Raw genomic sequence first — 24944 nt, forward strand, 5'->3', positions numbered from 1 at the left:
ACGGTGTGTCTTCAGCATAACAGTGGAGGTTAATACCATGTTTACAAGTATTTTACCCAGAGGTAGCATATATAAAGAAAAAACCAGTAGGCCTAAAACACAAATGAACACATTTACATTTATGTCATTTGGCAGATGCTCTTATCTACAGCGACTTAAATTTATCAAATTTATTTACACAACTGAGCAATTACGCATTAAGGGCCTTGCTCAAGGGCCCAGTAGTGGCAGCTTGGCGAGCAAACTCAGTACCTTCCAATCAGAAATCCAGTGTCTTATCCATTGAGCTACTACTACCTATGGTAACACCAAACTTTACCTTATAATATGTAGAGAAGTCAACATTTACATCGACAAACTGATAATGATCAGCCAAATAAGATCAGGAGATCATGGGGGCTATTCCCTTAACTCCAACAACATTTTCTGGTCTATCAAGGAGAATGAATATGATCAATGGTATCAAAAGCTGCACTATGGTCAAGCAACACGAGCAAGGAGACACGTCAGAGGCCAGTAGTAGGTCATTTCCTACTTTAACCAGCACTGTCTCTGTGCTATGATGAGGTCTAAATCCTGACTGATACATTTCATGAATGTTATTCCTATGTAGGTATGAGCATAGCTGCTGTGCTATAACCTTTTCTTAGATCTTGGAGATGAAGAGGAGGATTGATATTGGCCTATAGTTGGACAGCTGACAGGTGTCGAGGTCAGTTTTTTAATCAGGGGTTTGATTACTGCTAGTTGAAAAGATTTAGGTACATAGCCAGTGCTAAGGAAATAATTTTTAGGGGTTCATTTGCTTCTGGAATGATCTGTTCGAAGAAACATGTCGGTAGGGGATCTAGTATACAAGTGGATGGTTTTGATGAGGAAGTTTGAAAATGAAATTTGTTCAGCCTCTCGAAGGGGAGTAAAGCATTCTAATTGCTGATCTGATATTATTGTATTAGTATCTGCGTGGTTAGTTATAAGACTGTCTGGTTTTACATTTATAGTCTGATCTGATATTTTTGCCTGATATTTTCCATTTTGTCATTGAAAAAAATTTGTGAAGTCATCGCTACTACATATTGATGGTGTGCATGTTTCTGTTGTCGTCTTATCCCTAGTTCCTTTTGCAACAGTATTAAATAAGAGTCTAGGATTATTTTCGTTTTCTTCTATTAGGGTGGACAGATACACTGAGCTAGCAACACTGAGATTTTCTATAGTGAAGATCAGGTTCTTTGGGGTCAGACAGTGATCTGTTATATATTATGATTAAGACACATTTTAAATGAGATGAGATAATGATCTGAAATAGCTTCAGACTGTGGAAATGGGACTGTTTTCTATATTTAATCTGTATGTTAGTATAAGTTCAAGAGTGTGACCACCATTATGAGTGGGTCCTATTATATTGACCCCTACTGAATCTAGAATGGACACAACCGCTGTTCTCAGAGGGTCTTCTGGGTAATAAAAATGAAAGTTAATGTCTTCAAATCGACTCAGTAGACTGGGCACATGGTAGCTTAGTGGTTAGCATGTTTGCCTCACACCTCCAGGGTTGGGGGTTTGATTCCCGTGTGTGCAAAGTTTGCATGTTCTCCCTGTGCTGTGTGGGTCCCAAGTCCCCCCCCCAAGTCCAAAGACATGCATAGGCTGATTGGCATGTCCAAAGTGTCCATAGTGTGTGTATGTGATTGTACCCTATGATGGATTGGCACCCCGTCCTGGGTGTAACCCACCTTGTGCCTGATGGTCCCTGAGATAGGCTCCATTTTCCCTGCGACCCTGTAGGATAAGTAGTATAGATGGAGAGATGGACTCAGTAGACTGCTTTTTTTGTGGCTACATATGCTATACTAGTATAAAGAACTTCAAAAGAGTTGAATTTATGACTAGGTTTCTGTGCAACAGCTAGATTATCATTATAAACTAGTGCGACATTTATAATGTCGTTCTCTGCCAGTTAGATGGGGTTGATGTATATAACTGTATCTTGGAGGGCGAGCTTCATTTAGTGCTATGTACTCATTTGGTTTAATCCACGTTTCTGTTAAACACAGTACATTAAACTCCTGATCAGGAATAATTTAATTAACAATAAGTGATTTAGACCTAAGAGATTTAATATCTAACAGTCCTAGCTTCAGATCATCGGTTCCGGCAGTGCATTCAGTATGATCTAATTTTATGTTAATTAGGTTACTAAAACAAAGTCTCTGAGTATTTCTACATTTTTGTTTAGCTTGGGTAACAGACACAGTCTCAATAAACAGTCTCCCTGGTCTTGGCTCTGGATTGTCACAGATTTACTAGGCCTGTTCTGAGAGTATGTGCTATGCTGCAAGACATGAGAACAGCACCTTCCTGCATGGGATGGATACCGTCCCGCCCTAACAGGCCAGCCCACATTGTTTTTGGAGCACCACCTGGACATCCAGCAGTTCAGCGTCCATAACCTGCTGTAAGCTACATCGTCACGCCACAGTGGGATGGGGCCAGAGCATATTATTGCATCAGACATCGCCTTCATTAATTTACACACCTCTACAACGTTACTCTCAGTAACTTCTGACTGACGAAGGCATATGTCATTAGCTCCTACATGAATAACTGTCTTTGAAAACCTGAGATTACCTGCTATGTCTGGCGCCCTGGCTCACAGTATACACCTAACTAAAACTGCTAGAGCCCCTAAAGGCCTAGCTAATTTCACAGGCCTTAAGATAGAGTCTCCTATAACCAGAGCTCTGTCAGGTTTCTCAGCGGGTGCTTCACTGAGGAGAGCAAATCTGTTGGACACATGAATTGGAGAGGAGTGGTACTCCTGTGGACAAGCCAAGTCGTCACCCATTCGCCCTGCTGTGAGGGCTCTAATGCCGGAGTTGGGGGATTGCTATCTCCGCCTGAGGCATCCAGACTTTCCCTTACAGAAACTATACTGCTCTCACTCTCATTAACCCTCTCTAGAGTCTGGATGTGCACCTCTAATGCTGCAAGAAGGTCAGAGAGCTAACTAGTATACACCAATAAAGCTCTTACTTACGACGGAGAATGACTAAACATCCTGCACTCAACACAGTGAACAAGCTGAACATTTGCCATGTTTATTGTTATATGTACCTTACTTGAAGATTTTCTGAGATTATTTTAGACAGATCTGACATGGATGGCCTCCACTTGCTGTCTTTAGACAAAACGAACTAAAGTGTACATACACTTTTTTTTTTTTTTTTACATCTAGCGTTGTTTCTTTACGTTTCCATTGACGAGATAATCAAAGCTATTCACGTCACCTGTCAGTGGTTTTAATGTTATGGCTGATCTGTATATTTGTCGGCTCATATAATAAATTGTGCAAACAAATATTCAATAAATTTGACAGCTTTGATCATTTAATGAATTGGAAAAAGGTCAGATATTTCAAATGATTGACACCTATTATTGGTAACCCTCTAACCTCCATAGACTTTTCTTACTGCCAGACAGTGTGTTGTAGAAACTTTTCCTCATGGCACTAGTTTATATATTTTTATTTTGATATCGATTTTTCCGTGCTTGTGATGCAATGATGCAATAGTCCAGAGCCAATAGCCTGAAAAAATAATTTCCGGTTTTAGGACTCCTCTGACTCCTCTTTCCATGCATGTGTGTTACAGAGTAAGCATACCGATGCTGCGTATTTACTCAACTTTCTATTGTTTCTGTTGAGAATATATGATGTTAGTGCAGTGTACATATGTGCACAGGTGAGTCAGATTCTGCACACCACAGCCACGAAGACCTCAGGTCGGTAGATGAAATTAGCTTTCATTGTATTGCTCTTTGACTGGATTTTTTGCCGTTATTCTGGTTATTAATGTGTAGAGAGCACAGAAATCTAGTATATATACAGCATCAGTATGCCTACTATATGACGCACATGCAACAGAAGTCAGGAGTCTGAATTTTATACAACACCAGCATAAAAAAGCAACTGTATTTAATATATCGCTTTGCTTGTATTTCTTCATTTGTAAGTAAACGTAATTACTTTCTAATCATCACTCCATTAATATTATTTTAAAGTGTTAGATTTGACACTTGATTGTAGCACAATTTAATCTCTTTAGGTCAAAAAATTTACTCCATTTCTCTTTTGGTGGCACCTCTAATAAACATAGTTCACTGATGTTAACTGAATGCTGGTCTGATGTTAGCTAAGGTGGACATACACTGATTTTAATGATTTTAATTTACTTTAATGAGCTCAAAACATTTGCAATTTACCTTGACAGTAGGTGAGTCTAGAACATGTGAGATCGTGGAGGTAGACGAGGCTTCCAGGTAATGCCAGTTAATATCAGAGAGTTTAAAACACCTTCGCAGATGTTTTGAGTTTCTTATGTCAGTGCTAAAACATATGTTACATTGAATAAGCCTATAATAGGAAAACAGCTGATATGACTATAACCGGAATATCTTCACTCGTTACAGAGATCGCAGGTTTTAATGCGTACTCCGGTACAAATACAAGCCTCATTTTTAGAATTGAGCACCAATACATGTATCATTGTTATAGCCGTTTATAATAATATAATTAAAACATTAATATTATTTTCATTGTTATTACTTTGGTGTCATTTTGTGTTTTAAGCAAGCATTTTGATCTTTTCCCCCATGGAAAGTAGCTCATCACAGATTTCCAAATGCTTATATATTAATATCTGGTCTTGAAACGCAAGCTAATACTTTCTGCCTACTTCAATTTTCAGTGTTTCTTTATGTATCACTTACAGGTGATTCATTTCCAGAGGGCTCAATAGACCTAAAGTGCAAAGAAAGAGTGACAGATAGTGATGAAGAGAATGACCCTGCAGATGAAACTGATGGCAAGGTAAATTTCTACAGGATATTTCAGTTTAGCTGTGTCGTAGTTTGTGAATTGAATTCATGCTTCTTGCTTTACTGCAAATAGCTATGGTTATTGATATGACACAGGCTGTGTCCGAAAACGCGTACTGGGACAGTATGTACTGCACGGCCGTTGAAACAGTACGTACTATTCAGTATGTGTGTGTAGTATGACTACAATCCAGGACATACTACATCCGCAATGTTGACATTTTCTTGTGATCTTCAACGTCATCATAAACACAAAATTCTTAAAGGGACCACCAGATTAAAGCAACCACACTAACGGCAAAATGCACATCAGGAAAGTTAACTGAATTAGTAATGTAATGTGGGCGGGGTTAACAGGCTGAGGTAAATTGATAATTGAGGTAGCTTGGCCAGATAAGGCATGATGGAGATCACAAAAAAGATTTCAAACGCTGTGACAACTGTTTTCTTGTTTAAACCTTCAACAAGTTAACAATTTATTCGGGAAATATTAAACAAGTCCTGTATAACCAAGGTTTAATTCTTAACAAGAGCCGACACGCTGTCTTTCACCATTTGTTTTCTGTCCCATTGCATTATGGGATTTTTGACTCGCGGAGTGTCCATCGGTTGCATACTGCCAAATCTTGCGTATTTCTCGGGTATATCTCGCCTACTGTTTCTCGCCTACTGAGAATTCGGACATACTACCCCTCTGATGTACTGCTTTTCGCTTACTGTGTAGTAGGATAGTATGCAAATTTGGACACAGCCATGGTCAATTCAGAGGTTTGCTTTTGCAGTTTATGATAGGCAGCTTATATCAGCTTATATAAGTCACAAGATTTCACATTCGTGGAAGTGAATATCGATAGTCCGTAAAGAGAACTTGGTAATATCCTCTCATTTATTTTTCTTTTCTTTTCTTTCACTCCCCCTTTCCAGCGAGTGGTTCATCCCCTCTTGCTCTCAACTCCTGGAGGCGAATCGGCAAACAAAGAGACAGAAAGCAAGGGAGAGAGTGCTGAGAGTAAGATAAAGAAGGAGACAGAGACTGGAGAACTGTGTGAAGGAATAAAAGAAGGAAAGGGAGGAAGCGGAGGAATGGGAGATGGAGGAGCAGGCCAGGTCCCTAAAAGTTTTAGCTTAAATGGCACTCTCTCATCTGAAGCAAAAGAATTATATGTGCCAGGGACAGTCCGAACAGCCCCCACAGTAGTGACAAATGTGGTTAGACCTGTAACCAGTGCCCCCATTACAATAGCCAGCAAGCCTGCTGAAATGGGCATGCCTCTTGGGGCTCCATCCCCTGATGGGAAGTCCAAGCTTCTGATTGGTGGGGGAGGAGCAGCAGGAAGTGGGGCCATTGCAGGGTGTGGGTACTTTTCTGCCTCATCTCCCAAACCTGTCGGGCAAGGAGGGTTAGTCACAGGTTTAGTACTTGGAGGAGCATTCCCGAACCCACCCACTGTTCAGCTCATAACCCCGCCCCAACCCTTGCAAGGCCCCACCACTATTAACGGAGCCTCCAACAACAGCACCATGCCCCTCCCTCTGCTTCAGCCTCAGTTCCTCCCAGCAGCTTCACTCACCCCCCCTACCAATGGCAAACAAGTCACCCAGGTGCAGTACATCCTTCCAACTCTACCAGCCACAGCCACCCTAAACAGCCCCTCTTCACAGCAGACCCACCAGTCAGCCAGTGTTCTTGCCCTGCCCACCGCCCTGCCAACACACTTATCATTGTCTAATGGATTGCATGCAGGGGCTGGGCCCGGGATGAGATATGCCTCAATGCCAGCAGTGGGAGGGGTCAGCCCAGGAGGAAGAGGTGAGATGGAGGAATTGACTTAGCATTCCTCACTATCAGTATAGCATTTAAGGATATCCCATTGACCGAGCCAATACAGTTGTCACATTTTAAATACTTCTTATGTTTTACTCTAATTTCAACCACTAGCTCCATTATTCTAATGCCAGTGATGGGGATGATTATTTCTTAAATCGTTTATTTTTACAATTTAGTTTTTTTTTATTCTCTGGTCAAACTTAGCAAAAAAAAATTTAACATTTTTTTAAAAAAATTATCATGTCACAAAATAATTTTTTTTACTGTTGTAAAAATCATGTAGCATAGTTGTAGCATTGTTGTACAATTTTATTATTGTTCCAAAAATAACACAAGGGTTAAGTTAAAACACTGAATGAGACAAATCCTCAATGGTTTCAAATCTTCAAAGGCTGTAATGTGGGAATATTAGACTTAGACTTAAGAAAAGCCAAAGATTAAAAAGGCTGAACAAAGATCCATGTCAAAAGAGTCTTATCCTCTGGTACAAATCTTTTCATTTCCCTTCTCTCTCTCTCTCTCTCTCTCTCTCTCTCTCTCTCTCGCTCTCTCTCTTCCTTCTTCTCTTGAAGCACGGTCTCCAGTCTTACAAAACAAGATGCTGGTTCCCATGACAACAGTAAGACCAGGATCAACACCTCCACAGCCCATTTCCCTAGTGGCCCAGCCTCTTCCTGTTCAAAATGGGGTGCAACCTGGAAGTAAGGTAGGTCAGGCAACACAACCACACAAATTCAGCGCTTACAAGGGTAATTAGCGTAATTAAAGCAAGTTGTGTTTATTTATTGCAGCTCATTCAGATTGCCCCAATGCCAGTGGTCCAAACCAATGTCCAGCCTGCACGAACGGTACACCCTGCTGCCTCCTTCCCGGTCTCTATGGCAACAGCAACTGTCATGGCCTCAGGTGGCACATCTCCTCAGACAGTGTTACTGACTCCATCTGCTACGAGGTAAACTCACCACCTCTGTTAAGTTAAATCCATATAGTCAAACACTGATTCAGTCTATAGGTGAGATGGTAGGACAGATTCACCATATGAACCTGTAAAACCCAAAATCATGCTGTTAATGGTATTTAACATTTTTGTTTGGGGATGCAACTTCCCATAGCCCAAGTGGAAGCCCAGATACTGTTTTTCCATCCACCCAGTTCCACACTTCAAAAATGAAACCAAAATGACAAATTGGTGCAAAATCCCAAATGGAGTGGAAATGGGGGGATCTGCCAGTAACCTTTGGTTAAATCCAGTGTTGAATAAAAGCGAGCCTTGACTATCCAATCAAGAATGTCCAAATAAACAAAAATATTTGTAAAGAAGACAAAAAAAAAAAATATATATATATATATATATATATATATATATATATATATATATAAAATATTTAACTACTTTTTCATTTTCATACTCAAGTTCAAGGACAAGTGTGCATCTGTCAGCATCTATTGAAAGGAAAAACATCAATATAAGTAGGCTGCCAGTAATAACACACGGGTAAAAACTATCACTTGATATCTGTCAGTTGAAACCCGCCTACTCTCTCTGTCCAGAGCCAATGCTCGACCACTCTCCTGCTGCCACACAGAGAAAAATATGTTGTAGAATGAATGAAGGCAGTCTTTCCTGTAGCACCAGATATGTAAAAGGAGACAGGCAGCACCCAGTATTTGGCAAGATCTTTAGGCAGGTTGGAGTTCCTCCATTTTTTTCTCCCAGAACTGGAAAGCACAGTTATTTCAGATCAACCATACCTGTAACAAGACTTTTGCGTAATCTGTACAAAAACATAAAGAATGCGTTAACTGTCATTTTCTTATCATACCACGAATTTAGACTAAAACTGGTATGTGCTTTGTTTATCCCCATTTCTTCTGTTATGGAGATTCAGAGACTATGTTTCTCTGTTTTTGCCTTTCACTTTGACCCTCACTTTCACAGGGTTCCAGTAACATCTGTCCAATTCTCTTATCTCATATCCTATGGTAATATATAGAATTTAAGTACATGGAATAAAGATAAAGTTTGTTGTTCTGTAAAGTGCTTGGGTGATGACACTGGTTTAAGTACATTTTAGGGAAACATTTTATTTTTGTACCGAAAGTGGAAATTATACCATGTGTGGATATTGTGATAATGGCACTGTAAATAATTGTAATTGTGATTGAAATAATAAATCAAATATGCAGCTATTGCTGTTTTATTTTTGTATCATTTTCTTATATTATATATTATATTTTCAGTTGTGTATTTGATTCTTTTAGGATTACATATGTTCAATCAACCACTGGTGTCGCTACCCCTTTGCCATTGGGGTCCACAACAGCAGTCTCCACCCCTCAACGAGCAGCGCCCCCTCACACACAAGCATTTTTGCCCTCTGCCATGGCCACACTGGGCTTCACTGCCATTGCGCCTGCTGGCCCTACGTTGGTGCATCCAATAGTGGCAGGTGAGTGCAAAGGACAGTCGCAGTGCAATGAAGTAGGCATGTGATTTGACAAACAAGTCCAAATCGCTAGGCAAGCGCAGGGTGAGAAACACAAACAGCATCAGGCAATGCACAAACAGAATATCCGAGGCTAGACAAAAGACAAGGGTCACAGAGCTTACAAAAGTCCAAACCAGAATAGCCAAACACAGTAATATAAAGGCTTTATAATGTATCAGATGAATCCACAAACTTAGCTCCATGCAGGCTCCAAACCTGATTTTACTTGTTTAATCAATTCACCTTAGTCTCCAATCATCTATCAAGTATGCCTCCAGTTTGGCGGTAATGACAGCCTATAGCCACACCGGCCCTTTGTGGATAAGAAGACCCCTGCCGTATACAATTTAATAATGACATTTTTATGTATTCAGATTATACGTATATATTTGGATAATGTTTGTATTCTAGGGTTGTGTGTTGATTATGAATGCATGTTGAAAGTCCACACTTGCCTCCCATAAACTCACTGGGCAAACTAACATCCCAAAATGGACATATTCAAATGAACCTAATACAAAAATGATAACATACCGTTTCTTGTATAAGTCTCAGCACCTTCTAGATCTTATAGTCAGGAAAATATGGTATGGAGTAGTTCTGCAATTTATTATTATTTTCAGTTATAGATTCATTTATTGATTTTTTTTTTGATTAAATGATTCATTGGATTCTTTTTTAAATATATTAAATACCAGAAATATTTATTTTAAAAAATATTTCCTTGCAGCATTTCAGTCAGTATTAACAGTATTAAATATTATCAAGTGCTTATATCAACCAAATGAGACACCCAAACACTGGTTCTGCACACTTGTTTTGCAACAGTAAGTCTTATCTGCATTTCAAAACCCTGATTTGTACGATTCTGACCAAATTCAAAGTAAAGACAATAAATATCCACTGGTTGTCTCGCTAACTGAAACACCACGATGCTAAATGATTTGCATGTCATGTGTGCAAGAGGTAAGAGTTTTTCAGTGTGTGGAATCGACTCTAAAGCTTTGGGATTGACTCTTAGTTTTCAACTCATGGAATCAGTAAATTGACTCTTTTTGGGATGGACTTTAATGTGAACCGAAAGCCGGATAGCGACTTGATGACTTGACATTCAAACTATATTATAAATAGTTATTATATGTGCTAAGAATATTCAATAATGTAGAGTTTATCAGTGATAAAACAATTTAACTTCTTAACAAGTTTAACAAGCTAATTGAAATAGCTTTGCTACTCGTTTACTGTTGTAATGTGCTCTGCTATTTCCATCAAATGACTTTTAGTCTAAATGAAGTAACTCTTCACAGCATGATTCATACCAAAGTCCAGTTAATCGATAATGAAATTCTTTGCCAACTATATTTATTGTTGAATTTGATTGATTTTGTCAAGTAGTTGTTGTAGCCCTTGTATGGTGTATAGATGGTATGTAAAATACAATATTATATATAAAATACCACAACAATGTTGTTCTGTTTAGTTTAATATCTTCCTACAGATGACAGACAGGCTGTCTAGAAGCTGTGTTTTAAATGTATTGACATGAATTAGGTCCTAACTTATATTCAACACTTTTGTGGAAAAAAAAAGTAACTTTGGCCCATTGTTTTGTTTTGCCCAAAAATGTACAGTCATAAAGCTGTTCAAACTGATTCAAACAGAAATATGAATGAGTCCTCATCACTCAATATGTTTCGCAGGCCAGCCTCCACTCCTGGCTCAGGTTCCATCCCCCAGCTGTTTGCCTCAGTCCTCAGCCTCAGAGTCAAGTCGACAGCTAGTGACTGCTCTTTACCCTGGCCCAAGTGTCACCCTGGCGACAGGAGTGGTTTCCATGACAACCACGTCTCAAAATGTGACCAGTCCTCTGTCAGTTCTGACATCCCCCTCATCGCCTCATATGAAGCCGTCTATAGCATCGAACGTGCACTTGCATTCTCAGACCTACACACACTCGCCGTCACAAGTCACGTTGAAGATGGAAAGTCTTAAAAGGCCAGAGGCAGATACACACAGAGATGCAGTGTTGTCAAACACATCAAGCCAGATGGAAGAAATCGGACTGCTTGCTAGTCCAACCCCACACCTGCATTCAGGTAAACATTAGGTACATTCACACACTGGTGTGCACTCAGACACCATCTGATAAAAGACATTTGGGTAATTATATTTGACAGGCTTGGAGTTCACTTATTGATGTCTCTAATTACTGACTCACTGCTAGTTACATGACTCACCATGAAGTCGTAATGGGGAGTACCATGAATAGCTTCAGTGTCACAGTTAATGGCACTTTTCAGCATGTTTTCAAAGCTTTAAAAATGTCAATAGTTTTGCCTTTAATTCTCAAAGCAATCTCTATCATAAATCTTTGCATATAAGCAATCTTCAGTAGTTCTTTGGATTAACACTGTCTGCTTGTGCAGATAAAAATAAACTGATTTTTTACCTCAAACTCTCACCTCACCAACTAATGGATTTTTATAAAATATTGAAGCAGACTTGCAGACATTTACGCATTTTTTAGGAACTCTGCATTTTAATATCAGTGTACGCGGCTATGGTTTAAAACTCGAAAATATGAAAAAAGAGCAGTCCTTCCTTTTTTCCCCCCAAATAAAAACAGCAGATGAGCAACTCAGCACATGAATCTTGAATGCTTGACAGCTGTGCAGGTGTTTTGAACTCTCTGATATTAACTGACCCACTGGAAGCCCCGCCCCCTTCTTCCCTTCTCACATGATTAGTAATAATGAGTCTTTATTGATTACATATACATTAAAACACAGTGAAATTCTTTTCTTCACATACCCCATCATGTTCGGAAGCTGGGGTCAGAGTGCAGGGTCAGCCATGAAACAGCAGGTTAAGGGCCCAACAGTAGCAGCTTGGCAGTGCTGGGGCTTTGGGGCTTGAACCTTCGACCTTCCGATCAGTAACCCAGAGCCTTAACCGCCAAGCCACCACTGCCCCTCTCCTGTGATCCTCACCGCTGTAATCTCCTATGATCCTGTGCCATTGTTTTATGTCAGTGTAAATAGAGAATGTTTTGGGTTCATTAATGTGAAATCAAATCTATTAATGCATGTTTGATTTAAGTTATAACACCAGTTAACTATATTTATTAAGGCAGCCACCCAAAGATTTCAGCTGAAAATAGTCAAAAACTGCACTTTTTTGGCTGAAAGAGTAAAACAAAAAGATTAAAGATTAACGAATGATTTACAAATAATGTCCAAACAGGGTGGTCAACCCTGTTGATGTAGAAACGCCAATTTCTACCCCCCAAGGTAATCTGTGGTTACCAACATGCACTAGGGTTGGCAGGTCTGTTAAAACAGGTTGAGGTAGGACTGCTTGGACCAAAATAGTCTTGATACAAGTGATACCAAGAAAAAGCTTTAAACAATCAGAACACTCCTTGTTGGCTGAAATTGTGCTGTCTGAATCAGTGATAGTATATGAAGAAATATAGTATAAATAAAGTGCATCAATAAATATTGTACGTTAATTAGTGCTGTTTTATGGACTACAGTTACTGACCAAATTAGCTGAATTTATCCTTATTTATAGCATGTTTACATAATTGTTTATGATGTAATTTCATTGTTCAGAGTGTAATTATAAGTAGGTCTATTACCTGATTATGTTTCCACCTTCAAAGGAAGTAGGGCAGGATCTCCCAAACTGCCACTGAGCCCGCAGAAGATCAACGTTCAAGGTGACCTTCCTCCATCAAGACAAGAACGGGAAGAGCATGATGGAAAGAAGGCAAGCAGAATGGAACGTGACAGTGAGAGAGACGGTGGAGGAATGGGGCCTACTTGGATAGAGAAAGCAGTGAGAGAGAGGGGAATAGAAGGAGCCCCCAAAAGCCCTTTAACTAATAACAAGGAGGAACATGGCAGAGAGGCAAGCAGCAAATACCATTAACCTAAACGTAGTTTCAAACAAGATGTTTATTAAAATCAAATGAGCATGAACAGTCAATATTAGTTGGGAGGTTTTTCCCAGTTATTGATTGTGCGTTGATTATGTATGATAGAATGTCCTTTTATAAGGTGTATTATACTTATCAAATGCCATTGTGTTTTTAAAAATCATTTCAAATAAATACTTAAGTGAGGTAATCATAATGACAAAAGATTTTGAATGCTACCATCTATCATACTATAGTCACATGTTTTGTATAGTTCTAACATTTCTCCTGTTTTCTTGTGTTATCTCTGTGTGTCTTCTTCAGGCTGGACAAAAAGAGGCGTGTGGTTTGGACCTGCCTCCTCCACCGACACAAACTGACACTCCAACACTCAAGAAGAACAAATCCCGCCCCCCGCCACTCAAAAGCACCACTGGCTCTGTGGACAAGTGAGTGGCAGAGCAACAAATCAACTCTGTGCCATTACGTCTCACTGTGTACTAGGCTTGTGGGATATAAAGATTTTATTGTCCCTATATCGGGCGGCTGTGGTTCAGGTGGTAGAGCGGGTTGTCCACTAGTCATAGGCGGTTCGATTCCCGGTCCACATGACTCCACATGCCGAAGTGTCCTTGGGCAAGACACTGAACCCCAGGTTGCTCCTGATGGCAAGCTAGCGCCTTATATGGCAGCTCTGCTACCATTGGTGTGTGAGTGTGTGTGTGTGTGCGTGTGAATGGGTGAATGAGAACCAGTGTAAAGCTCTTTGCAGAACTGCTAAGATTAAAAAAGCTCTATATAAGTGCAGACCATTTACACGATATTGCACTGCCACGATATGCCACTGACATTTACTTCAGTTATATTATATTACCAGACCTGACAGTCTTGATTCATTTCACCTAGAAACTCCGCGATTTAACAGCGGAGTATAGTAGTATCACAAGACAATATGCCAAAAGAGCAGTCTTCATCTCCAAAATAAAACAGATGGGCTAGTTGACATACCGTATGAATGGGATCAAAATAATGTTTTGTGCAGATGTTTTGAACTCCTACATTATTAACTGACAGCACCTGGAAATGGGCTTCAGCAAGTGCTTGCTTCAGCAAGCACTTCCCAACTGCACAGCTGGTGATATTGTTACGCCCTCTTGTACTCACCTTAAACCTTTTTAGGCTATCAATTTGAGAAAATCACAAGCAGAGAAAAATCAATATCACACAAGCCTACTGTGTACTTATAAACTTATAGCAGTTACAGTTACACATATTGTTTACATGCAACGAGTCACTGCTTACGTACTGATATACAGATCAACCAAGATGACAAGATCAGTAACACAGTTTATGCATGGGAAAGAAGATCAGCTATAACTGTGTTGTACAGCTACAAGTTGGCGCAAAAGTTAGGTGTGACTTAGACAGTGGCGAGTATGTGTACAGAGTGTTTAAAAACCTCAGCAACACTCTTGAGCCTGATTTACTCATACCAGTATAGCACTTGGCACGTCAGTGTCGCTGCTGTCCTGAGAACGATCTGTGGGAATAAATTTACGACAAAATGAACACACGAGTCCAGAATAAGGAACACGCATAGTTTATTGATTATTAGATCAAGTAAAATTAGCCTCAGTCTGAGTGGAAACATGGGAAACGGTCACCGTTGGCAGGATACCATATAACAGTGGAGGAGGAAATTCCTCCATTGAAGAGGGGAAGCGTTGCATTTAGATTTAGCAGTTTTAGCAGTTAAATCCACGGCTAAATGTGCCAGCTGACGACGAAAATATCGATCCAGACTTGAGAAGTTGAGCAGACAGGCGGCTGTGAGAAAGAAAAAGAGAGAGGAGAACAAACAAATAAGGAACACAGTATAAAGTATAACAGAAGTACAAGCACCCAACAAAGTTACACACTAGCAAACTAACATTAACATACATGGTTCAACAGATTGTAATAAGCAGAATATGTTTTAAGTTATTTACTGTGTTAATGAGAGAAAGACTCACCCATAGTAGCGTAATTAAAACTATCCAGAGAGCCACACAGTTCGATATCCTACAGGGAAATGCCAAACTTGGTCAAGGGCCAAGGGGCTGTTTTTTTTATGCCAGGAAGACATGACGCAAAAATAATGCGATGAGCCGAAAATTGGGAAATAAGGGGAATTCGAATGGCTGAAAACTGAAGTGTGGTTTTTGCCACGACAGAACCATGGTCAAATAATATCTGGTCAGTGGTGGTTCCTTTCCAGTGAATGTGTGTGTGTGTGTGTGTGTGTGTGAGACTAATGAGCCATTATAACAGATAGGCAATTAAATTCAGTAATTCAGTAAAGTGTCCAGTGAGTGTAGGTACAGTGCAGGTGTACATAATTAACCTGCAACTCTGATTTATTTCAGGCAGTTCTATTTTTCCCATTATAATTTTTGAAATGGAACCATTTGTACTCTGTCTCTCTCCCTAAAGAGTGATGTCAGACACATATTTCGAGGAGCGCCTAGCTGAGCTGCCAGAGTTTAAGCCAGATGGCGCGTTGCCCTCCCCCAACTTGCAAAATCTGGCCACATCTCCCCGGGCAATACTCGGCAGCTACCGCAAGAAGAGGAATTCTACAGGTGCGTCTGTATGTTTGTGTGTTTTTGAAAATATTTATGTGCTTAATACATGTTTAATACATGCACCTAAAATCAAAATGCTTGTTTCAGAGCTTTTTGTCCCTGTGCCTAGTGTTATGGACACAATAGTGTCCGGGACACAACACTTCGGGGAAAACAGTAAAAAAAAAAAAAAATGTATGATCCTTAACTAGTCATAACTTTGTGATCATTTGTTCGGAAGAGGGATGACTTTGTCTGAGGTCATGGTTATGTGACAGGAACTGCTCAGAGGTGTTTTACCAACTTGGGGAGCTTCGAATTTCACTTCCACAAACAGAGGGAAAACGTGATTGTGACTTTAGACACTTTTAGGGCTTTTCCATCAGTAAGTAAAAGGCTCTCGTTAATCTTTTGGCTGTTCTCCGTATGTATTTAGCTAGGTCGCTAAGCTACTGTCAGGTTTGTTTAGATTGGGCGGTGTTGTGTATCTCGAATGCTATAGGCTGTTATGTTTGCCAGGTAAACAGTTCAACATGGTATCACTCTAGATTTAATGTAATTGGGCATAATTGTTTATTACTGTGGGTCAGATGTACTGTACGTGTATTTATTTATGTCTTAAAGTGCAACAAAAAAAAACAAACAGAACTGACAGATGTAAGTGTAGTTTTGTGCTATTCCTACCTAATGCTGTTTCTCTTGCTCTATTTCCACCTGTTTGTCCCATCTGACATTTTCTCACTCTCATTATTCTCGTGGTCTCATTTTCTCTTTGTCTTTCTCGCTCAGATTTGGACTCTGTCGATGACCCCAGCTCTCCAAGGAGGAAGAGTCGTCGCTTATCGAGTTGTAGCTCAGAACCTAACACACCCAAGAGTGCTGCCAAGTGTGAGGGAGACATATTCACCTTTGATCGAACTGGTGTGTCAACACATTCTCTTTGAACAAGTCTCTCTCTCTCTCGCTTAGCCATTATACGGTACAGTATAATACTCACAAATAGTGTTTACAAAAATTAGAGCTCACATTCATTGTCTCTAAAATGATTGAGATGTTAAGACAAAAAAACCCCACCAGAAATGTTGCTCATTGCTCTCGATCTGTAATTGAAGGTTTAAAGCATACATTTGCACAGCAAAGAATCAGCATGTACAAAATGTGAAAATAGCTCAAAATAGCTTACTTCCACAGTATGACATTGATACACTTAATAAGGACTTGTCTGATCATTTATTTTCCCACACAAGTTCCTTCATAATCTAGTATTAGTATTCATTTTATTATTTAGTTTCATCATTGTGCCTATGAATGAGTATATTTATGCATAAGTAGGAATGATAATATATTATTGTTCAACAGCTTTCTATGCGAATGCACACCATTTCTCCAAATATACAAAGATCTATCCTGTGTGTGTAATTTGCCTTCAATTGAACTAGCGGTTAAAACGTGTAGTATCATTTCAGCATTCAGTGTGAAGATATTGCACTAAATTACACTTACACATTCATAAATGTAAATGTAAATATCTCTCCCAGCCCTGGAATTACATGAAGGACATTGCTCATCTTTAGTATTCCCCATTCGTGACTTAGCACGGATATGAACCACCATGTTTGGATTTATAAACTATAGGCTCTTACAAAATACAAAACAGCAAATCGACATAACGAAGCACAATTATTTTGCGTCTGCAGATGTATAATCATTACCAATACTGCCATCTCCTCTCTCAACAGGAGAGACAGAGGACATTCTAGGCGAGCTGGACCGTGTACCATACTCTCTACGCCGCACGTTGGATCAGCGCCGTGCACTTGTCATGCAGCTCTTTCAGGAGCAAGGCTCCTTCTTCCCATCAGGTAACCAATTACAGCTGACTCCTGCCTGACATTGTCAATCAAGCAAGAATTTTGATGGGTTTGATGTTAACGTGGAAATGAATATAATAATATAGTAATGGAATAATGTCATGTAGTAAGGGTATCGATTAGGAGTTGTGTCAAGCAGCCCGCAACCTTGTTTCATTCGGCTGTGTGAACTTGCAAAGACTAATACTGAACCAACCTGTAGTACTTACTATTCAGCATTTTCATACTAGCTGGAATTCAAAGTGGACCCGTAGTGTATCAACCACCCGCGTTCCACATACTTCACTGTACAGCACATATGGGATGTTACTAGGCTGTATTGCTAGTTAAAATCAACACCTATCTGCTGGGTGTGATGCACACCAGACCTCCATCTAAAACAATTCAGAAATGCAGGGGGTGCTGGCTGTGAGTGTGATTCAATGATTGACCAAATTAAAAAATGCATCACCGAGTGTAGAGTCCTACAAATATGCTGAAAAAAGAGAAGTGAAGAAAAGACATAGAGTGAAGACAGGAGAGATAGGAGACTAAGGACATTTATGTTCAGAAATAATCAGATATATTTCTTGACAATTAGTATCTTTGGAAGTCTTTGAATATTTACCATTTTATACTCATCTTCTGTAAATTTATCCTCTCTTCTTCCTTTACTCTTCTTCATCTTAGCCCAGGCCACAGTTGCTTTCCAGGCCCGCTACTCTGATACTTTCCCCACTAAAGTGTGTTTGCAGCTGAAGATTCGTGAAGTGAGGCAGAAGATCATGCAGACTGCCACACCCGGTGGTTTAGAGGTGGCAGGGATGGGAGGAGCTTTCGGTGGCTCAGATTCTGCTTGTGCACCGGGACCATCCAACCCTATATCCGGTGAAGATGGCGTGGCCGAGGTAGATGAAAAAGGCTGCGAGTGGGAAAAGCCTAAGACTGGCATGGATGAATCACAGGATCTTAGATGAAAACTGAGAGAGAGGATAGACATGTTAGAATGTGGGAATGGGCAGTAGGCAGATTTAACCAAGTCCACTGACAATATACAGCACTTGCATGGTTTTTGTTGAATTTATAGCCAACTGTGTGAATTTTGTTCTGCTTGTTTTCACGTCATTGTTTTCCTGTTAGTGGACACTGTCTGTCTCGAGGTGACCATTTACACAGACTGACCAACACACGTATATTTTATGCAAGTGCACAGAATTAACTTTCATAGCAGGCACAAGCACCTTTTCAACAAAACATCCCGCAGCACGCAAATAAGTGCACCAGGTAGTTGTTTCGTCACTTGCTTTATATTAGGAGCCCCTTACTGTGGCACCTACAGCACTCTGCACAGAGTTTCTTTGCCTGGCATAAACAATTGAGACTGTTTGGAGGAAATTGGTGGGAAATGAGCGCGCTTGCACTTTGATTTGTGAGAGACTGAGACAGAACCGTATGGCCAGAGAGAAAGAGGCGTTTTTTTGTGCAATGGGACACGTCCATTTTGTGGGGAAACAGGCTCAGAACCAAACCTTCCAAAAGCAACAAACTGAAGACTTTCTCACTTGCAGCTGAGCCGAAAGCAGAAGCTGTAGTGACTGCCAAAACAGCACAACAACAAAGAAACCAACACAGAACACATAAACCGAGGGAGCAGTGTGCGTCTTCTCAAATGGAACATCGTTAGCATGATTAATGAAAAAACACGCTCTCATGTCACTCTATGAATCCATGCTTTTTCATTTGTAGTTGTTGTGTCGTATTGGTGGAAATTATACCCCCTGCCCCCTCCCCACCCCAAATAGCTTGCTCTTCTCTTATTAACTCTAGTGCCATTTCTAGCACAGACCAATCAGTCTATCCATGCCTTGGGGCAGAAGAAAAAGACTTTTCTTCTTCTCATGCCTCTATCTCTGGCCTTTCCTCTCCACCTCTCACTGTATATAATCATGATGGCTCAGGGGCTTAAGGCTCTTTGCTCCCCCTAACCTCACTCCCCCCCCCCCCCCTTTTTTTTTAAATGTTTTTATCAGACGTTTGCACAATATGTGGTCCTGGACCACACTTTAAATCAGGAAAGTGTTTTTCAAGATATGTAAAAAGAAACTAACCAACAACTGCATTTCAGTTAATCTTATTTTTCCTTCAGTAGCATATAGTTTTCCTTTAAAAAACAAAAACAAAAAAACAACAACCCTTTTTTTGATATTATTTTCTGCTTCTTCTTAAACTGTTACCTAACTTGTTTGGAAAGTGCCCCTGAGGGGCTGGTCCAGAATTTGTAAGCATGGATGATTCTTAAACAGGATTATGCAAAGGGAAAGACCTGAGACCAGTGTTAAGGTGGCATTTCTCAGGATCTCCTCTTTCCTTTAGCTGCCACATATTTCATTGGTGCAATAGGACTGTGTTGATGGGAAGTTTCTTTAGATTTTAGATGAGTGACCAGTTTTTGTGCCATAGATATTTACTGTTCAAGAGGATAAAGGTGTTACAGTATGATATATATACAGGAAAAATACATTTAAAAAAATTATAACATTAATAATTGAGTGTTGAGAAAGTAATCCAAACAAACTATCCACACACTGGGCCTCATTTATCAAGCCTGATATGAACAGGGTTTTTTTTTTCAGAAATTGTTCCTATAAGTATTTACACAAAATTGTGTTGGGAAGAATGTTCGTATCCTAGGAAAGCTCCTGAGTTTGTGTAAATTTACCATATGGAGACTAACTAATGCAAACCTCCACTCATTTACTCATCATTTCATATTAATAACATTAATTAAAGAAATATTTCATATGGAAAAATTATAAATAAAAAAAGCAAGGCAGCACAAATCCATAAATTAAGACAAATAAGACTAGTTATTGCATTTTTCATTGTCATGCCAAGCCAGTTTCTTTTCCCCTCGCTTACTTCATACCTAACTGACCTTTTCTGTAATTTGTCTTCAGATCTGAACCTTTTCACATGCTGCTGTGCTGCTAAATAATATTTTTATTGGTGTATACATTAGTCAAAATAATTACCCCTTCTGCTTCTGAGAAATAGTTTTTAGCTGTCTGTGAGCTTTATCTTTTATGGGATTTGTGGGCATCACACACACACAAAAAAAGATAAATGAGGCCCAATGAGTGTACTGACACTTTGATACTTCCCAGTCTTCACTTATATACTTAAATACACTCACTGGCCACTTTATTAGGAACATCTAGACCTGCTCATTCATGCAATTATTCAGCCAGACAATCGTGTGGCAGTAGCACAATGCATAACTCATGCAGATACAGAATGTGGAAAATATGCGATCTCAGTGACTGTGGCATGGTTGTTAGTTCCAGATGGTCTGGTCTGAGTATTTCAGAAGCTGCTGAACTCATGGAATTTTCACAGAAAACTGTCTGTAGTGTTGTGGGAGAAAAAACTGGAAAAGACCAACCAATGTTTCCTTTCAGTCTTTAAAGGTTCTGTGTGTGCCAGTGTACCTTCAGATTCTGGTTCTTAGCTGACTGGAGTGGAACCCGATGTGGTCTTCTGCTGTTGTAGCCCATCCACCTCAAGGTTCTGTGTATTATGTGCTCTGAAATGCTTTTCATTTCTCTCTGCTCACCATCGTTATAAAGAGTTTTTATTTGAATTAACAAATCAAAAAAAGCCTTCCTGTCAGCTCGGACCAGTCTGGCCGTTCTCCTTTTACCTCTTTCATCAATAAGGCATTTCCACCCACTCAGTGGAACTGGATGCTCTGTAGACTACTGTGCATGAAAATCCCAGGAGATCCGCAGCTTGTGAAATATCTGGCACCAACAATTACGTGAACATTAACTGAAGGTCTTTATCTGTATCTACATGATTCTATACATTGCACTGCTGCCACATAATGGACTGATTGTATACTTGCATGAATGTTTGAATGATCAGGTGTTCCTAATAAAGTATTCCCAGGTATATATATATAAACAAACAAATAAATTGTTATATATATATATATATATATATAGTGTGTGTGTGTGGGTGTGTGAGCAAGCGTACTGGATATGATGTTATACCTAATATGCTCCTAGGCAGATCAGACTTGCCCCAAATGTAATCTATACTAGAAGACTGTTATGCCTGTGAGCTGGTTATTAATATAGGTATAAGAGGATTCTCAGGTATATATAAAAAAAAAACATTTGGCACTTAACTCATTCATTCCCCAGCATCAGATAAATGCTTGCCCACACACACATGCACACCTGTACATGTATGTGTGTTCACCGTTTGATTGTGTATCAATAAATTGTCATTATCTGACTCTGAAGAAGGAATTTTTGGATGAGAAAGATGAGCGTGAGCTCATAAGCAGGCATGTTGATCATGTGCAATATTTCTAAACAAAAGAAAATTGAAAATATTAAAGACTTAACACAGTATTTGTTGCCTTGTCTTTTATCAGACAGTCAAAGTTTTAGCAGAAAGAAGAAGAAGCAGTTTACATGCCGGGAAAAGAAAGGAGAAAAGAAACATTTTCTAGCATTTCTAGCACATGTTGTTGTAACTTTGTGCTTTTCTTAAATTCCTTTTAATGACTAAGACCTCTGTAATAAGATGGATAGATACTGCTTATGTGAGTCACATAGCTTTAGCAAGAATGCATTAATTGTATATTTTATAGTTAAGCTTCATACTGAAAGTATTTCAACCCATTCATTCATTCATTCATCTTCAGTAACTGCTTTATCCTGGTCAAGTATTTAAACCCATTCATTCATTCATTCATTCATCTTCAGTAACTGCTTTATCCTGGTCAGGGTCAGTGGATCCAGAGTCCATCCCACCAACACTGGGCACAAGACAAGAGAATTCACAGGGCATCATCCACACCTACAATCAAACCCTTTGTTATCACTTTTGTTTCTACACCTTTTAACTACAATAAAGTTAAAGAATTAAAGAAAAGGATATTACATCTGCACTACCTCTGATATTCAGTCTAAATGATCATGCACACACAACTGCACACCGCTGCAGTGTGAATTGCCTCTGGGTTGTGTGTTAGTTGGGGAATGTGAGAGGAAAAGAATAATAACAAGTAGAAGTAAAAATCCTGACAAAACAATAAGCTTCTAAGCACTATGTGTAATAAGGAAAACCTGAGCAAAAACTGTAAAGTTGTTAAAGGAGAATGTGTTGACTCTGCAGATAGGTTAGATCTGTGAGTGAAGTAGCTTTCAGTAATTTGGCTGTAAACAGTTTTCTGTCCTGGTTTCTGTACTTTCTATTAAAATAATATATACCTTTATTTTATGGTTTGCTTTGCTATGCATTCTGAACAATTAAAAATTCACTACATGTACATTTCATTTATGTGAATTTGTTTTTAAATTGTTTTTCATTTTTAGCTTTCCACCATCATTCTCTATGAGGAATCAAATTAAACTCATATGCATTCACAGTGGTGGCAGTGAGTTGAGTTGGCAGTGTGTTTTGGGTCTGTAAATTGGCAGACAAAATGTTTCTGTAAATGTCTGAATTCATTCTGCTGCTACCATTATGAGTTAATCATCAATAAAGATTAGTGAGCCTGTTCCAGAAGCAGCCATGCAAGCCCAAGCCATGACACTACCTCCACCATTTTTCACAGATGAGCTTGTATGTTTGAATCATGAGGAGATCCTTTCTTTCTCCACACGTTGGCCTTTCCATCACTTTCGAAGAGGTTTATCTTGGTTACAGAACTTTTGTGGCTCTTCTCTGTATTTCTTTGTGAATTCCAATCTGGCTTTCTGATTCTTACTGCTGATGAGTGGTTTGCATCTTGTGGTTTGGCCACTATATTTCTGCACTTGAAGTCTTCTTCAATGGTGGATTGTGACACCTTTAGCCCTGCCCTGTGGAGGTTTTTCATGATGTCATTGACTGTTGTTTTTTGGTTTTTCTTCACAGTGCTCACAATGTTTCTGTTATAAACTGCTTTTGTTTTCCTTGGCCAACCTGTTCCATGTCTGGTTGTTAGTACAACAGAAAAATGGCTTGCTTTTCTCCCATAGATAGCTCTCTGGTCTTTATGTTGGTTTATTTATTTTAACAACAAATGCAGGTGAAACCCAGGGCTCAAACCAAGAATAGACATTCAGAGCTTTTAATTCTTTAAACATTCAATCTAACAGGACACACCTGGGCAGCAAGGAACACCCGTCAGTCACATGTTCCAATATTTTGGGTGGGTTCAAACAAAAAGTGCCATGTTCTAAATGGTTTAACACGTCTAGATGTAAATATCAGGAAATGAAGGCTGAAATTCTGATCTAACGTGTCATATTCATCAAATTGAAATGTCTTCAGTGTATAGCAAAAACAATATAATTCAGGGGTGGGGGTGGCAAGGATTAGTCTGTACATGCATATGCTTTTTTATTTTACTGTAAAAAAAAAATTCTCCTCATTGATTTTACTTGCCATCTTAGAAGTTACACAAGCACTTCATCGCACTCAAATAATATGCAAGCATATTCAATCCCAAAGCCCCAATCACTGCCTGTTTAAAGAATAACTGCACAATCTTCCTCACTATTTTCTTCTTTCAGACATGATTGCGTTAAGATCTTTAAAAGCAGTGCAAGTGATGTGCAACTAACTCAGTAATACAGGAATAAAATGCAGGAAACTGCACCACATCTCCTCTCCCATTAACAATGTTTTATTTAACATTTTTCTAGGCTATAATAAAAAAAGAGTAATACACTTTCAGGAAATTCCTTTATGTGATATTGCCTTCACACACATATTGTAGTGCAGTTTTATATGCCGCACAGGCCTATATTCTTTTGACCACTATGGGCCTCTAGTGTGCAGCTAAACCCTCATGAATTTAACCATTTTCAACACATCTGGCTGGACAGCTTCAATACTTGAAGCCATCACTGGATTTCACGTTACCTGAAACACATGACCCAGTGTCGATCTCACTGTCTCGCTCTTTAGGGTTTCAGCTTAACGCTTAGTCTTCAATCTACTTTACCGACCAACAACAGATCTGGTTTGAGCTGCAGTGCTGTGCAGTGAAACAGATCCAGAAGTAATGTACAGGCTGAGATTTTACACAACAATACACAAACATGACTGTGAACCATTTTATTTGGAAAACCCCATAATTCTCAAATTGGTTACATGAAGGGACGATAAACTTATCACTTGGGGAGAGTGTGTAGATTTATTAAATCACCAAGAGGGGGTGCTGTCTTATAACATTGACTGGTTTAAGTAAAACATTACACTCAAGGATGACTAAAAGTGTTGACGTATGTGTACTATCTGGGCTAGTAAAGTTTGCTTCAAGAGCTGCATTTATGTATTTTGTTTTATTTTTCTTGGGAACTACTTTTACTTTAT

General features: G+C 39.3%; 1 protein-coding gene across 2 annotated transcripts in view; it reads left to right on the forward strand.

The window, feature by feature from the left end:
• The window catches only part of cica (capicua transcriptional repressor a), a 37937-nt gene extending 15697 nt beyond the window's left edge, over window positions 1–22240 (forward strand). Inside the window, exons 10-21 of one of the 2 annotated variants that reach the window (XM_053637601.1) lie at window positions 4773–4870; window positions 5803–6688; window positions 7291–7412; window positions 7498–7658; window positions 8969–9156; window positions 10896–11291; window positions 12860–13107; window positions 13439–13563; window positions 15587–15735; window positions 16507–16638; window positions 17457–17579; window positions 18258–22240. In XM_053637601.1, coding sequence (XP_053493576.1) covers window positions 4773–4870; window positions 5803–6688; window positions 7291–7412; window positions 7498–7658; window positions 8969–9156; window positions 10896–11291; window positions 12860–13107; window positions 13439–13563; window positions 15587–15735; window positions 16507–16638; window positions 17457–17579; window positions 18258–18544 — 2915 coding nt within the window. In that variant the 3' untranslated portion in view covers window positions 18545–22240. Of the gene's footprint in view, window positions 1–4772; window positions 4871–5802; window positions 6689–7278; window positions 7413–7497; window positions 7659–8968; window positions 9157–10895; window positions 11292–12859; window positions 13108–13438; window positions 13564–15586; window positions 15736–16506; window positions 16639–17456; window positions 17580–18257 lie in introns of both variants that reach the window. The other variant, XM_053637600.1, reaches the window with a different exon arrangement.
• The last annotated feature ends 2704 nt before the right edge of the window (window positions 22241–24944 follow it).

The sequence above is a fragment of the Ictalurus furcatus genome, chromosome 12 (assembly GCF_023375685.1).
Source record: "Ictalurus furcatus strain D&B chromosome 12, Billie_1.0, whole genome shotgun sequence".
Lineage (NCBI taxonomy): Eukaryota > Metazoa > Chordata > Actinopteri > Siluriformes > Ictaluridae > Ictalurus > Ictalurus furcatus.